At 45.5% G+C, this 16681-nt stretch overlaps 1 protein-coding gene across 5 annotated transcripts in view; it reads right to left on the bottom strand.

The window, feature by feature from the left end:
- The window catches only part of gse1b (Gse1 coiled-coil protein b), a 602615-nt gene that overhangs the window by 265155 nt on the left and 320779 nt on the right, over positions 1-16681 (bottom strand). The window contains exon 1 of one of the 5 annotated variants that reach the window (XM_043706601.1): positions 11757-12215. The exons of 3 other annotated variants lie outside the window; for them this stretch is intronic. In XM_043706601.1, the coding sequence (XP_043562536.1) occupies positions 11757-11796 (40 nt within the window). In that variant the 5' untranslated portion in view covers positions 11797-12215. One more of the 5 variants, XM_043706602.1, reaches the window with a different exon arrangement.

Below are 16681 nucleotides of genomic sequence, written 5' to 3'. Positions count from 1 at the left end.
GCCATCAAGAAAGTATATATATATATATATATATATATATATATACACACACATATACACACATATATTGTGAGGGAGAGAATGAGAGAGGGAGAGAGTGTGAGAGGGAGAGAGTGTGAGAGGGAGAGAGTGTGAGGGAGAGAATGTGAGAGGGAGAGAGTGTAAGAGGGAGAGCAAGAGCAAGAGGGTGTGACAACTTTAAAACCACGGAGCTGTTGAATCAGTAGCTGGTGTAGAAGGGCCAGCCTCTGGATAATGGGGGAGCTGGACTGAGTGATTAAAGACAGGGACAGGAGAGTTTTGGATGCCTTCTAAACCATGGGAAGCCAGCCACACGTGTTTCAATAATCTGTTTCACGTAGGATGCAGACAATTAGTTTGAAATTGAACAGTTACCAGGGAGAAGGAGGAAATCACTTGCAAGGGAACAACATGAGTACTGAGAACTAGAGGCAATGGATTTCCCAATGTTTAATTGAAGAAAATTCCTGCAGTATTTGAAGATGGACAAGAAGTTTGTTAAGCTAATGGCAGTGGTGAGATTGAGCTATGCATTGTCAGAGTGACATGGTCTTTTCAGATGATGTTGCCAAATATAGTTGAGAAATTGAATCTTTGAGGGGTAACCAGACATAATGGTGTGGGAGCCAGTGTAGAAGTCATTACAGGTGAGTAGGCTGAGACAGATAGGAACAGAACCCAGTGACTGGAGTCCCACCCATTGAGGATACCACCGGAGAGACAGAGGAGGAGGATCATTTTATATATTGTTAGCACGTCCAGCATCTATTGCCCAACCATAACTGTCCTTCAACTGTGTGGCTTGCTAAGCCATTCCAAAGGAAGTTAAGAGGCAACTACATTGTTGTGGATTCTGAGGCCACACTGGTTAAAGGCAGCAGATTTCTTTCCCTAAAGGACTTTGATGGGGCCGACCGTGTCAAAGGCAACAGACAGTTCGAGGAGGATGAGGAAAAATAGTGCACCTCTGCCACACAGCCACAGAAAACATGTCTCCAGTGTTTGGACAGTAAATACTGGGACTGCCTCCGTAGCCTCTCTATCTCACTCTCTTACAAACAGTGTGTTAAAAACAAGCTCTTTGAACAAGCATTTGGTTCTGCCCTAATGTGTCCTCCTGTGACTCTGTGTCAAATTATGCTGTAAATTTCCACGAAGAAACTTCCCGGGATACTACTGATGTTCCTCGGCAGCTCAGCATGCTGTTTGACACTTCGTTTCCCCAACTGATCATCTTATCATTCTCCATCGAGTTACATCAGGGAGGCAATCACTTCTCTTTCATCTGTACTTCTGAATGGATAGCACTAGTGCGACCTGAGCTTAATGGCCATCAATATATTGATGCTGCTTCTAAGCTTAGGGTTTCACACTGGGTGGAAACTCATGCTGAAAAGTAATTCAGTATTGGGATCACACAATCACAATGATAAGATTCAATCAACAGTCCCAGACTGTGGTTAAGATGTGATTCGGAGATTGTGCTAATACTGACAGAGTTAACACAAAAAAACTTTCACAACATTTCAGTTCACAAACTCTGCATGGAGCAGCTCATTGAAACCTGTCTGCGATCAGTCTGGAAAAGAAATTCCTTCTCTTACCAGCTAATCACTGCAGTCAGAATTGTCAAATTCCTAATTGTCACAACAATGGGGTGGGGAGGGGGAAGAAATGATAAAAGGAATGATATCTTGCACATTATAGTGTTTAAAACTAAAATTCACCTTGAAGTGGATAAGTCTACAGACAGAATGTATTGTTATACAGACAGTGGTGCAGTGGGTAAGATCAGTGAATCACTAATCCAGAAACCCAGATTGATGTTGTGAGGATCGTGGGGTTGAAGTCTCACCATGGCATCTGGTGCAATTTTAAATTTAATGAAAAAGTCTGGAATTAAAGATTTTTAATAAAAAGCTGGAATAAAAAGCTGATCTCAGTCATGTGCCATGAAATGATAATTAACTATCATAAAAACCCATCTGGTTCACTATTGGCCCTTTTAGGGAGGGAAATCTGCCACCTTACCCGGTCTGGCCTACATGTGACTTCAGACCCACAACCTCCCTCCAAAATGGTCAGGCAAGCCACTCACTTCAACAGGAATTAGTTCAAGGGTGGGTAATAAATGCTGGTCTTGTCAGCGACATCCCATAACCCAAAAAAGAATAAAAGGGGGAGGGGGGGGGGTCCATAAAGGCAAGAAGTGTATTTGCATGGCACGTTTCAGAGATTCAAAAAGGCCCAAAGCATACTGCAAGTGAGGGGGGTAAGTGTGAGAAATGTGTGAGGTGGCATGGTGGCTCAGTGGTTAGAACGGCTGTCTCACAGAACCAGGGAACCGGGTTTGATTCCAACCTCAGGTGACTATCCGTATGGAGTTTGCGTATTCTCCCCGTGTCGGTGTGGGTGACTACCTTTGTAGTCCAAAGATGTGCAGGTTAGGTGGACTGGCAATGCTAAATTATCCATAGTGTTGAGGGACGTGCAGGCTCAGTGGATTAGCCTTGGGAAATGTGGGGTTACAGGGATAGGGAGTGGATCTAGATGGGATTCTCTTCAGAGGGAGAGTGGTACACAATGGGCCGAATGGCCTACTTCCACACTGTAGGAATCCTATGGTTCTAAATTCAGCAACCAAATCCCTCACACGGCAATGTGATAATGACCTAGTCAAAATGTTTTTATTGATGGATCAACTTAACTGAGGCTAACTCCTTTAACTCTTGTACAGATGGGATCTGAACTGTCCATCTGAGAGAACAAACAGGGCCTCGGTTTCATGGGAAAGGTGGCACCTCTGACATTACAGCACTCTCTCAAGACTGGGTCTTAAATCAACATCTGACTCAGGCTGGAGTGTCAACCACTAAACCACAGCTAATATCGCAGTGCAGGAATCCAACAATGTGGGAGGAGCAGGCAAGAAAGGTCAGTGAATATACGAAATAATGCCTTAACATCACCAAACTCCAGGTTTTCAATTCTGTCAGCCGTAGGAAAATGCAGGCCTAGGGGGAGTGATGAAATTATTTTATCGCAGTGAAAAGTGATCAGGAGGGTGTGGTGTAGTGGTAATGTCATTGGACTAATAATTCAGGCTCCCAGGTTACTGCTTTGCAGACCTGGATTCCAATCTCACCATGACACATGTTGAAATTTCAACTTAGTAAAAGTCTGGAGTTAAAAGCGCGCCTAATGATGGCAATGTAACCATTGTCTATGGGGTCACTAACCTCCTTTAAGGGAGGGAAATCTGCCATCCTTACCTGGTCTGGCATACATATGACTCCAGGCCCACCGTTGATTCTCAACTGGCCTCTGAAATGGCCGAGTAAGCTGACACAGTTCTCAGGATGGAGAATAAATGCTAGCCCATCCAATGAACAAATTTTTAGAAAAAATAAAGAGGGGTCAGTCCATGGAGAAATGTCAATTTGGAATACAGAAGAGTGGAGAGCTCAGAAGAATCCTAACTTGTAAGATTGTGAAGAAATGGCAGATTATGAAGAGAGGGCCATTTTGGTTTCTGGAGTTACGTATGAAAGGGGTAAGTGATTGCAGCAAGTGATGAGGAATGAAAATTTGAATTATGTTGTTCAATGCAAGGTGAAGTAGCAAATAATTTGGGATGCTTTTCCGATAGTTGAACAGGATATTTCTGAGACCAGATTTGGAGTTGGGTAGAAAGTGCTGGCCTTCTTCCTTGAAAAGAAGATATAATTGCAATTCAGAGAAGGGGGCTGTTTTATGAAGAAAGATTGGGCAGGTTCAGCCTTTATCTGTTGGAGTTGAGAAGAATGGGAGGTGGTCTGATTCAGACTCTTGAGAGTTGGCAGGCTGGACACTGAGATGACAGTCCCCCTTGTGGGAGAGACTAGAACTCAGGATCAGACTTTAAAAACGGCTGAGTTGGATGGATTGGCAAGGAAGTCATAACCTATCAGGGTTAGACAGTCAAAATTAGAAATGAGGCTACTGTCAGACCTTATAATGTGGTGCAGCAGGCTTGAAGGGCTGAATGGCCAACTGCTGTTCCTAATTTGTATGTATAGTTGATTCGCAGTTTGATTTGGGTAAGAGCAGAGTACAGGAAACTGTAAAACACCACGGGGCAGCACGGTGGCACAGTGTAAAACACCACGGGGCGGCACGGTGGCACAGTGGTTAGCACTGTTGCCTCACAGCGCCAGAGACCCGGGTTCAATTCCCGCCTCAGGCGACTGACTGTGTGGAGTTTGCACATTCTCCCTGTGTCTGCGTGGGTTTCCTCCGGGTGCTCCGGTTTCCTCCCACAGTCCAAAGATGTGCAAGTCAGGTGAATTGGCCATGCTAAATTGCCCGTAGTGTTAGGTAAGAGGTAAATGTAGGGGTATGGGTGGGTTGCGCTTCGGCGGGTCGGTGTGGACTTGTTGGGCTGAAGGGCCTGTTTCCACATTGTAATGTAATCTAATCTAATGTAATCTAATCTAAAACCAGTGGCTTTGCCAACCAATGAGCTGTGTGTGTATGTTTATGTTGGCATACTGTTTTGCTTCATTACTTTGATGGATTGCAGTGCCAGGGGTTTACACCAGGAAGGATTCTGCTGTCGCCACACAATGGCCTCATAAACAATACCAGCTGCAGGGACACAGAGCTAGAAAGTCAGAACAGGCTTCACTCCACGCCTGTGGATTTACACAGCAATAAATCTCCTCTAGGTAACAAGGAATTCAGTCTTCCTACCGCTTTCACTGCTGCACCTTTGTATTGCTGACTGACAAGCAGGACAATCAGACACAAGGTGCCGTCTCTAGCCAAGGAGCCAGGAAATCCAGCTGAGATTTAAAGGAAAATCAAAAACATCTGCTATCACAGGCCCAGCCAGACCAAAATTATATCTCCCAAGCCCGGAGGACTCCAGAGCCAAAGTTACCTACAATTTCCAAAATGTAGAGAACATAAAAAAGACGTGTAGTTTACTCAAGCACACAGACAAATCGGCGCTATGGTGTTTACTCCACAGAGGATGGGTGCTGAATAGTGGCTTTGGCAAAACTGTTGCTCCTTGCACGTCCTCCTCTGCTCATGCGGATGGTGCCTTTCACAACCTCAGCACTTTGCAAGGAGTTTGACAGCAATTGATGTCCTTCAGCAGTGCAGCCAGTGCTGTGATATTGGAGAGCTCCCACAAACAGCAACATGATAATGACAAAATTTTATTTCTGCAAGCGATTTAGGTTGAGGGATACAAACTGGGGTGCGTCCCAGGAACAACTCTCTCGTTCGTCTTCAAAGAGGTGCTGTGGGATCTTTTAACACCCATCCAAAGGAGAAATGACAAGGCCTCAGCTTAACATCTCATCCCAAATGTGGCACTTCTGACAGTGTAGCACAACCTCAGTACTGCTCCAGGAATGCCAGCTGAGATTCTGCTCTGGAATGGAACGTGGTGACAGGAACAACTATCAACTGAGCTGACAGACAACCCCAGCTGGGAGCAACAAACACATCACAGAACCTGGGGCCATCCTCACCCACATTGTTCAGTTGACTCCACCATCAACCCGCTACATGAAAAGTAGTACAGGCAGATGATGATGCACTCAATGTGCGCTAACTGGCACTTATAATAAAACTGGAAATGTGTTGCTGGAAAAGCGCAGCAGGTCAGGCAGCATCCAGGGAACAGGAGAATCGACGTTTCGGGCATAAGCCCTTCTTCAGGAATGGGCTTATGCCCGAAACGTCGATTCTCCTGTTCCCTGGATGCTGCCTGACCTGCTGCGCTTTTCCAGCAACACATTTCCAGCTCTGATCTCCAGCATCTGCAGACCTCACTTTCTCCACTTATAATAAAACCCCACGCGATAGATCCAGTACAACCAACAGTGAGGTAAGATTTAATTAAAAAATGAATAATAATGGACAAATTCAAGTACACTGCTGCAATTTATGAATAACTGTTTTTATGGGTTACAAGACTGCAGTCAGTTCTGCTACAACATGGTAGTTCCATTCTCATGAGTGTAGTAGCAGAACCATTTATACTAATGGGGCAGTAATAGTGTAATAACCAATATGCACTTTAAAAGTTTGTGCTTTAGAAACTGTGTCCCCAGTTTATCAAGCGCGTTACAGCAACTCGCATTAATGAAATGTGCCTTACAGCAGAGCGACCTGTTTAATTCAATGGAACACTTCTGACAATGACCCATTCACGGAATTAATAAGGAGTAGGCGCAGTGTGAGGGATTCTCTTCCCGCGAGTCACTTGTCGTTTTGATTGGCCATCGTGTCTCATTTACGTTCTTCCCTGCACTTGCTTGCTTCACAACTCAAACATGTGACAAGACTTTTCCAACACAGTTCTCCAAATAACTTCCAAAGAGTTGGCTGTGTGCATTTCGAGACGTCTGCCCACCAACACCATCCCCATTTCCAACTTCCGGGACTGCACTCCCATGGGAAAGTACTTGACCTCAATCAGAAAGCACCCCCGCCATCCCAAAAGCTGAGGTTTCAATAATTCAAGGGACCCACGCCAATTATGTACAGATCTTTTCACAGGGTCCAAAGTAGTACCCATCCTAATAGGTGGCATAGTGGCTCAGTGGTCAGTACTGCTGTCTCACAGCGTCAGGGATGTGGGCTCCACTTCACCCTTGGGTGACCACACTGTGTGAAATTTGCACATTGTCCCTGTGTTTGCATGGGTTTCCTCCAGGTGGTCCGGTTTCTTCCTACAGTTCAAAGATGTGCAGGTTCAGTGGATTGGCACTGCCAAATTGCCCATAGTATCCAGGGATGTGCAAGCTAGGTGGATTAGCCATGGGGAAATGCAGGGTTTCAGGCCTTTAGGTTAGGGACTGTGTCTCGGTAGGAAACTCTCCGGTGGGTTAATGCGGACTCGTTGGGCTGAATGGCCTGCTTCCACGCTGGAGGAATTCTATTCTAGTAGCTGTAACATTCAGGTAAACTCTAACCTACTCCTTCAATAGCCACTTCTCTTGGCAGAAACCTTCAACAGCTGAAGAAAGCAACATAAACACTGGCATGGCCAAATGATTTTACGTAATCCTGTGAAAACTCAAGCAGGGCAAACACCTCCTCAGACAGCACTTTCCAAACCCACAACTGCTTCCACTTACAAGGACAAGGGCAGCAGATACAAGGGCACACCAGCACTTGCAAGTTCCCCTCCAAGCCACTCATCATCCTGACTTGGAAATATATCGCTGTTCCTCCAGTGTCATTAGGTTGAAATCCTGGAATTCCAGCCTAGTGACATTGGGGGTTGACTTACAAGAGCTGGACTGCGGCGGTTCAAGAAGGCAGCTCACCATCACTTTCTCAAGGGCAAATATGAACGGGCAATAAATGCTGGCCCAGCCAGTGATGCTCACATCCCATGAGTGACTTTTTAAAGATATGTAGCTTTGCCTTCCTTTGGATGTTTTCTCTGCAACTTTTCCCGTAAATCCCCACTTTACTCTTAGCTTTTATAGCTGAAATAACTGCACAGAGGTCCTGTCACCAAGTCACCCTTTATTTACATGTGCCAGCCAGCTCAGAGCCAGTCCCTAGAATGAAGAGACTCTCTGAATCTCCGAGTTACGCCTGTCAGCCAGGGCTCCCTGATTCGGCCAGGTTAACAGCTCCAATCAGGAATCTCACAGTCAATGAGATCGCTACAACAGCCACTCCACTTTCAGTTGTTCAACGTGCTCAAGAACTGGGGAATTTTCCAGCAATGAGTCCATGGCCAAATCATACTGCTTCTGCAATTTGTTGACAGTGACCCAGTTTTCAGAAAATTCTATTTCAAACTTTATGATTTCACATCAAACTGCCAGCTACCTTGATTAAACAGAGAGGAGAGACAGCAGCAGGCTGGTGGGCTCGATCAATAATGGCAGCATCAAGCTCAAAGTGACAAAGATCATTGGCGGACTTTGAACAGAGTCACTCTCCCTGCACCACTCATCACTCATCAGCGCAATTCTCCAGTGTCTAACTAGGCTTACCAATTAGCCAGCTTCCCATTTACTCCCAGGTCTGTGCTAAATTACAAATTCTTTGAAAGAACAACAGTGGGGTGCTTTTGAACAGAAAGTAAACTGAAACTAAAGCTTTCTCTGGGTTAGAAAGTGTAATGCTCCCTCTACTCCTTTAAACTGAAGGTAATGCACCCTCTACTTTTAACGTTTCTATAAAGCTCACTCCATAAGGTCCAAATAAAACACTCCGAGGATAGGGATTGCACGGGCTTAGATACACAGAGCAAGTCTCTCTCTGCTCTTTTAAACAGAAAATAAAGTTCCCTCTATGCCATCCCAATCAAATGCTCCTCAAATAGGGACAGAACAGAGTGAGATATGGGGTGAGCTCCCTTTACTCTTTTTTTCAAAATGTAGAAGTCAAAAATAATAATGAAGCAGCCCCCGCTGGGGCACTCTATTGAAATAAAACACAAATGAACAGCTGAAGGGAAACTTATATAATGAAACAGAAACTTACTAAATTCAAGTAACACTGTCTGGGCAGCCGATGCAACCCAGGCCCGTGCGGTGCCCACTCGTCTCGAAAGGCTTCTACCCTATCAGTGAGCACCATTTACTCCCTATTCAGGGGCACCGAAACATGGACATAACAGTGAAAGAGGGATAGACAGTCAGAAAGAACAGGCTCCTCCGCAGCACGCTGTATGGAACTGCGGGCCACCATCTTGACCAGGGCCAGGAGCAGACCCATATGAAGGTCTGCCCCTCCCCTCACTGAGGGGTGGGTGGGGATGAGTTTCCTATAGATCAGGAGCATGGGAATGAAGTACAACCAAAAAACATTAGAAACTAAAAGATAGCTGCAAATTAAATCATTCAATGTACAAAAGAAAAACTGTTTCCTCCAGGCCACAAAAAAAATGACATGTGGCCTGGCACCCAATGAACTTAATCAGCGACTGCACCGGACTGCCACGTGTAGTACTTTCCACCCTGGATCTCAAATGGAAAAGGAGAGGACCCCTTTGTACAAAGATTGCACAGATGGGACTCAAACTCTGGACTCTCAAATGAAAAGTCTGACACTCTACTGACTGAACTATTGCAGCTCCTCAGTGGGGCTCGGCAATTGGGCTCAAACATTGCTGGATCATGGAGGAACAAATTGGCGACGGTTCTTGACCTCAGCTTCTGGGTGTGACCTCTCCCAGCTAAGTTAATTGGTCAAAATACGCAAGCGTCCATCGGGATCTCTTTCTGTTAAAGAGAAGCAAATAGTTTGGTACGGCATGTGGGGCTAACACTCCACATCAAGAATGAGGGAAGGCAACTGACCCCAATGGGGGAGGTAATGGCCTAGTCGTATTGTTAGGGGACTAATATTCCAGAGATCCAGGTAATGCTCTGGGAACCAGGTTTCACAGTCCACCAACTTGAAACAAAAAAATCTAGAATTAAGAGACCATGAAGCCATTGTCGATTGTTGGAAAAACCCAGTTGGTTCACCAATGTCCTTTACAGAATGTAACTGGCCATCCTTACCTAGTCTGGTCTACATGTGACTCCAGACCTACAGCAAAGTGGCTGACTCTTAATTGTCCTCTTAAGGATGAACAATAAAGGCTGGTCTAAAGTCCCATTAGTGAATAAAGCCACCACAACCAGTACAGATTGAACATGTGCCACTCGATACATTTGGCACCACATTCCAGGCTTCTGGACTATCCAGCTTATTGCTTAACCACCTCCCATACTCGAGCACATTACCAATGGCCCAGGTGCACACCAGCACAGGCCATTTCGATGTGATTACCTGAAGACATCAAAGGCGATTGGGCCTTCCCTTCTCCAGGCCATGTTGACCATCATTTACACAGTCACCAACAGACAGATTGGTGACAGGACCTGAGGGGACTGGAATAGGAACACCTGGCTGAACCTTCTGACGTGAACTGAGGGATCACTGCACTGTCAGGAAGGGGGTGTTTCACATGCGGCTTTAAACCAAGACTCCACCTCCCTTCGCCGGATAGATAGTCACGTGGCACTATTTGAAGATCAGATGTCTCCCTAACATCCAGCTAAATATTTATCCCTTAAACAAAAGCTTTTGATTTGGTCACCATTGTAATCCTGTTGTATGTGAATTGATTCTCATGTTTGTAACATTGCAACCATAATGACACTTCAAGAGTAATTAAATGGCCGTAAACTGCTCTGGGACATTCTCTCTGTGACTTTCCTCAGGGTGCTCTGGTTTCCTCCCATAGTCCAAAGATGTGCAAGTTAGGTGAATTGGCCATGCTAAATTGCCTACAGTGTCCAGGGATATGCCAGCTAGATAGATTAGCTGGGGTTAAAAACTCTATGCAGGTTTGGGGGGGAGAGTTGGGTCTGGGTGGGATGCTCTTCAGTGCATTGGTGCAGACTCAATGGGGCTGAATGGCCTCTTACTGCACTGTTGGGATTCTTTGATTCTGATGTTGTGACCGGCGCTATGTAAGTGCAAATCTTTCTTTCAAAGAACGAAGAACAGTACAGCACAGGAACAGGCCCACCAAGCCTGCGCTGGTATATGTCTTTCTAAACCAAAAACCTTTTGCCATTATGCGGACCCTATCCCTCTCTTCCCTGCCTGTTCATGGCACAGTCAGAATGCCTCTCAAAAGACCTTGAAGAAGTCTTCAAACTTCTCCTTCCGGCTTATTCTTCAATGGATTTCAAAAGGTGTCGGGTTCTTCATCTTTGCTTAGAATGGCTTTTTTCTCAGCACAGAATTTTAACCATGAATTCCACTCAGCACATCTCAGGGCTCCACAATGTGTTGTACTTGATTAAGCAAGGACTGTTGTGGCTGGAAACCCTGGAACCCCTCAACTCGAATTAATCACCATTACCACTTTCTAATCGTGCCCATTTGGAGGCCTTTACAAAGGCAGCTCTAAAGTTTACACTGATTCTCGTAGGCGTCAGGAGATGACAGGGATGTTTTCAAAGGTCACGAAGGCGACTTCAGAACAAAGAAAATGACTTTGAAACTCCACTACAACAAGCAAGTGGGATGGTATATTCCTTCATAAAGTCTTATCAAATCCAATTAATGCAACGGAAGCAGCGATGAAAAGTGTTTTGAACACAAAAAGTGCTTGGAGATCACAGCATCTATGGAGAGAGAGCAAGCTAATGTTTCAGGTCTAGATGACTCTTCATCAGAGCTGAAGTGAAGTGTGGAGGGGACAGCATTTATGCTTGTTTCATGTACATTGTGTGTATTAATCATGCTGCACTACTTGTGTATATTAAGGAATATTTTGAAAGCATTTTTTCCCCAAGTTTACATTTTAAATGCAGCCAAATTGTGTTGATTTATCAGTGATCAGCAACTTCATTTGAATGGACTCAACAACAAAAACAAGACACTTACCAAAATGTCATGACAATGTCCAAAAGTGGACAGCTCACACTGACTAGGACAGACAGTGTGAGTTCATTCCTTCAAACACTTCGACAATGAACCACGCCCCCTGAACACAGCACAAAACCAATTCAGTTCTGCAGCCCCGTCCTACTCTGAGCAACAGAAACATACCGAAAGGAGGGCACTGTGGCTGGTCAAAGGAAATTACAATCCCCCGGCAAGTTCAGATGTTCACAAGCGTCAGAACTGGCTGCAGGCCAGTTGGTTGACACAAGGCGAATGCTCCACCCTCTCCAAACGTACTCATTTCAAAGCCCCGACTGACTTACCGAGTTTAAAAGGTTTCCATCTTTGACCCTTGCAGTCCATTATCGAGCCGAGAGCTGTGCATGTGCCGCACCACAAGCTACAGTAGCTCCAGCCAAAGAACCAGCTGAACTCTTTTTAACACCTTCAGGGGAATTGGGGGGGGGGGGGGAGAGCTCCCGTCATACAGACTTGTCTTCCTTGTGATAAGGCTGTGGACTAAAACAGATGGAATTCCACACAGGCAACCACTTCCTGGCTAAAGTTCCAGGTTTCTGATTTCTCAGAAAGTGACTCAGCCTGTTCGACGTATTGTGAGCGATTTGCGACAACGTTTGCCAGCACAGTCATCACATCCGTATCCAGCAGCGTGCACCCACACACAAGTCTGCTCTCCCAGCGAGTAACAAGCACCCTTCCACTACACCTCTATCCCTTTTCTTCGCACAACTAAAGACCCCGCCAGACCTCAAATTTCAATCATCCAAGCCTCACGGCATTCAGACAAGACGAAACTTCTCAAAGTTGTGAATTGTCTAATGTTAGAAATGACTTCAATGTGCTCCTCAATTGTCTGCGTTAACTTCTGTTTTTAGTGTTTCATGAGTGTTTCTGAAGAGTTATCATTAAATGTGCTTGGATCTGTTCCTTTTTAAACAAAATATTTATCCTTTCTATTTTGGGAAATCAGTTGGAGTCTGTCTGTAGGAAACAAATAAAACCACAAAAAAAAACTGACAATGAGAAAAGGAGTATTTTCTGAGCCGTGGTGCATCTGAACTCTCATTTAATTACAGCTTCTACTGTTAAGACAAACCCGGATACACTGGGCAGTGTTTATGAAGTAGAGCCTGGTAGCTATTTCAGCAAATCTTTGGAAGACTAATGTAGAAGGAGTTTTGTTTTTCACCAGCGGATTTCTCTAGCCAGCTCCCATCTCAGTCCCCAGCTTCCTGAGGTGCAGACTTCAGTGAGGGTCCTGTTCCAGGGCATCACATGCCCAGCACATACTTGTTGAAATGGCCATATCCTGCAAGACGATACAAGGAGGGTATTGCAGAGCTGCACACAATACCCTAGCTGCAGACAATTATGAAGGGCACAGACAGAATGGACCTTTACCACTTGATGGAGGGTTGAAGGACTGTGTGCACAGATGTAAGATAAGGGGGTGGGAGGCTTAGAGAGGGTGTGAGGAAAGGATCTTTCACCCAGAGGGTGGTGGGAAATTGCCTGTAAGGATGGTTCAGGCAGAAACCCTCATAATATTGATGAAGTATTGAGATGCGCACTTACAATGCCAAGGCACAGAAGGCTATAGACCAAATGTTGGGAAATAGGATTAGAACAGTTAGCTGTGCAAACGTGATGGGCTGAAGGGCCTTTTTTTCTGAGCTACAGATCTAAGACTATGACTACAATAACACGCATTTGTATGGCACCTTCATCCCAGTATAATGTGCCAAGGCACATCACATGCGTGATCAGACTAAGTTTGACACCAAGTGACAAAAGAAAATGATCGAAGTGACCAAAAGCTTGGTCAAAGGGCTAGGTTTTGAAGATCCTCTATAAAAGTGGGATTGACAATGAGGGCAGATAGGAGAGAGACAGGGAATGGTTTAGGGCTGGAATCCTGGAAGATAAGGCCTAAATAACTGAAAACAATGACAGCTAATTGAGGACGGAGATAAATCAGGGAAGTGTAAGAGGCTGGAATTGAAGGAACACAGAGATCCCCCAAGTGGAATGCAGAATATTAGAGTTAAACATCACACAACACCAGCGCTGCTCCGAAAGCTAGTGCTTTCAAATAAACCTGTTGGACTATAACCTGGTGTCGTGTGATTTTTAACTTTGTCCACCCAGGGCAACACTGGCTCCTCCACATCCTGGCTATTACAGAGATTAAGGAGGGCCACAGAGGGAGACAAAGACAAGCACAGAATGGGAGCTCAGTTATCCAAAATATTCACATCCAGTACAATGTGGGGTAACTATTCTGCAGAGTCATGGGTTATGTGGCTTCACAATGGAGAGCGTGACATTCAAATTGTCTGGTGTGTTCTATAGCAGGACAGCAGTCAGGAGCAACATTCCTGGTCAAATATACCCCAGACACAAGGGTCTCAAGGTAAGCGGAACACTCAAATGGCGAGACCATGGGAAAAAGAATAGGAAGGGTTTAGAGGGATATGAGTCAAGTGCTGACAAATGAGACTAGATTGGGTTAGGATATCTCGTCGGCATGGACGTGTTGGACCCAAGGGTCTGTTTCTGTGTTATATATCTCTATGACTCTATAATTAGGCCATTCAGCCCATTGGGTCTCCTTTGCCATTTCGATATTGGCTGATATGTTTCCCAACCCCATTCTCCTGCCTTTCCCTGTAACCCTTGACCCCCCTTACCAATTAAGAACTTATCTATCTCGGTCTTAAATACACTCAATGGCGTGGTGTCCACAGCCCCGGGAGCAATGAGTTCAACAGATTCACCACCCTCTGGCTGAAGAAATTCCTTCTCATTTCAGTTCTAACGGGTCATCCCTTCACTCTGAGGCTGTGTGCTTGAGTCCTAGTGTCTCCTGCTGACGGAAACATCTTCTCCATATCCACTCAATCCAGGCCTCTTGGTATTCTGTTCAGATGCCCCCACAGCTCGGAAAACTATCTCGGTGAACTATTTCCCTCCTTTCTCCTACATCGAATCAAAATGACAAACGGCCTCCTTTGCTCACGAATGCTGATTTATTTTATTTCATTCACGAGGGAGCCGCTGGCGAGGCCTGTATTTATTGCCCATCCCAGAGGGCAGTTAAGAGTCAACTGCATTGCTGTCAGCCTGGAGTGACATGCAGCAGACCAGGTAAGGATGGCAGTGTCCTTCCCTGAAGAACATTCATAAACCAGATGGGTTTTTCCAACAATCAACCACGGTTTCGTGGTCATCATTAGGCTCTTAATTCCAGATTTTGATTGAATTCACATTCTGCCATGTACCACAGCGGGATTTGAACCCAGGTGCCCAGAACATTAGCTGGTCCATGGATTAACATTCCAGCAATGATACCACCAGGCCATTGGCTGCACTGTGCTGGTGGCAGGGTACAGTATTTCCATGAAGATCTCAGCAAACCAGCCATTGTGAGTTGAAACTAATACACACACATTTTCTGTTGAGAAGATTCAGCCAGCAGACCACAAGTGGTTTGGTTACAGTGAAGGCATAGCTCTGAGAGGAAGGAAACGTTCATAGCGGTTCAGTGAGATTCCCAGAAACAGCCCTCACTTCGTGATTCGCAGTCCAAAGTTAGGGGAAACCGCTCTCATTGCAGCGCTTGGCCGCTGCTAATCAGCCAGAGCCAGTGGAATATTGTCACCGCGTCTGTCCCCCCACATCAATAAAGAAACAGTCCAAACATGGCTCCAGGCTACCACCAGCCTGCCTGGAACTCAGTAAGCAGCCTCCTCACCACCAACCACCCCCTTCCCACCCCCCTCAACAACCCCCCAACCCCCGATCAGAAGGCTATGGGTTCACACCCCACTCCAGCGACTTGTACACATAAACTAGACTGACCCTCCCAAAGACACTGTCATGTGGATAGGAAGGATCCCGTGGCTTATCTTAAAAAAGAGCAGTGTGTCCTGGAAACATGCATCTCCTAACCAATGCCTAAAAGTGAATGATCAGATCAATTATTTCTTTCCTGTTTTTGGAACCGTGCTCTTTGCAAGTGTGTCTAGAGACTTAAAAACTGCAGTTGCTGGAATCCAAAATAGACAGGCATGAGGCTGGAAGAACACAGCAGACCAGGCAGCATCAGGGCTAAAGAAGGGCTACACCCAAAACGTCGACTTCTCCACCTCCTGATGTATTCTTCCACATTTCCCTCTATTAAACAATAACTGCACTGCCGAAAGGGAGCAACTTCTTCTTGGGTTTCTAGCCTGAGAAAGGTGAGATTGTGTCATTACAAAGAGAATGCTTCAGTTGAATATGGCTAATTTATTGTCAATAGGAACTTTATTCCTTTCTCAAACATCCAATGTATTCCGCTTCCCTCCTGATTCCCACTGGAAGTACCTGGGAAGCATCAGCTACCTCAACCAAGTGGCCATTCGTTTCTGGGCTCCATGACTATGGTGCTACTGTCATTGTCAGACAGCACAGAAACAGATCCCTCAGACCAACCAGTCCATGTTGAACATAATCCTAAATTAGACTAGTTCTACCTGCCTGTGTTTAGGCCACATCCCTGCATCCTTTTCTGTTCATGTACAGTACTTGTACGTGCATCCACCATTTCCTCTGGAAGTTCACTCCACATGAACCAGTCTCTTTGTAAAAAAAATTGCCTCTCATGTCTTTTTTAAATGTTTCTCCTCTCATCTTAAAAATATGCCCCCTGGTCTTGAAATCCCCCACCCTAGGGAAAAGACATATGCCATTCACTTTATCTACACTCTTCATTATTTTATAAACCTCTGTAAGGTCACTTTGCGACCTCCAATGTCAAATAGTCAGCCAGTCATTCCCACATGGGAAAGGGCTGCGCCCAATTCTTTTCTTACCTGATGGTGAATTCTTCAGGAGAAAGTGAGGACTGCAGATGCTGGAGATCAGAGCTGAAAATGTGTTGCTGGAAAAGCACAAGCAGGTCAGGCAGCATCCAAGGAGCAGGAGAATCGATGTTTCGGGCATGAGCACTTCTTCAGGAATGAGGAAAGTGTGCCAAGCAGGCTAAGATAAAAGGTAGGGAGGAGGGACTTGGGGTAGGGGCATTGGAAATGCGATAATTGGAAAGAGGTTAAGGTGAGGGTGATAAGGTGAGGGTGATAGGCCAGAGTGGGGGTGGAGGCAGAGAGGTCAGGAAGAAGATCGCAGGTTAGGAAGGTGGTGCTGAGTTCGAGGGTTGGGACTGAGACAAGGTGGGGGGAGGGGA

Source organism: Chiloscyllium plagiosum, chromosome 17 (genome assembly GCF_004010195.1).
Source record: "Chiloscyllium plagiosum isolate BGI_BamShark_2017 chromosome 17, ASM401019v2, whole genome shotgun sequence".
Taxonomy (NCBI): Eukaryota; Metazoa; Chordata; class Chondrichthyes; order Orectolobiformes; family Hemiscylliidae; genus Chiloscyllium; species Chiloscyllium plagiosum.
The sequence above is the reverse complement of the archived record's forward strand: the minus strand, read 5'-3'. Positions and strand labels throughout refer to the sequence as shown.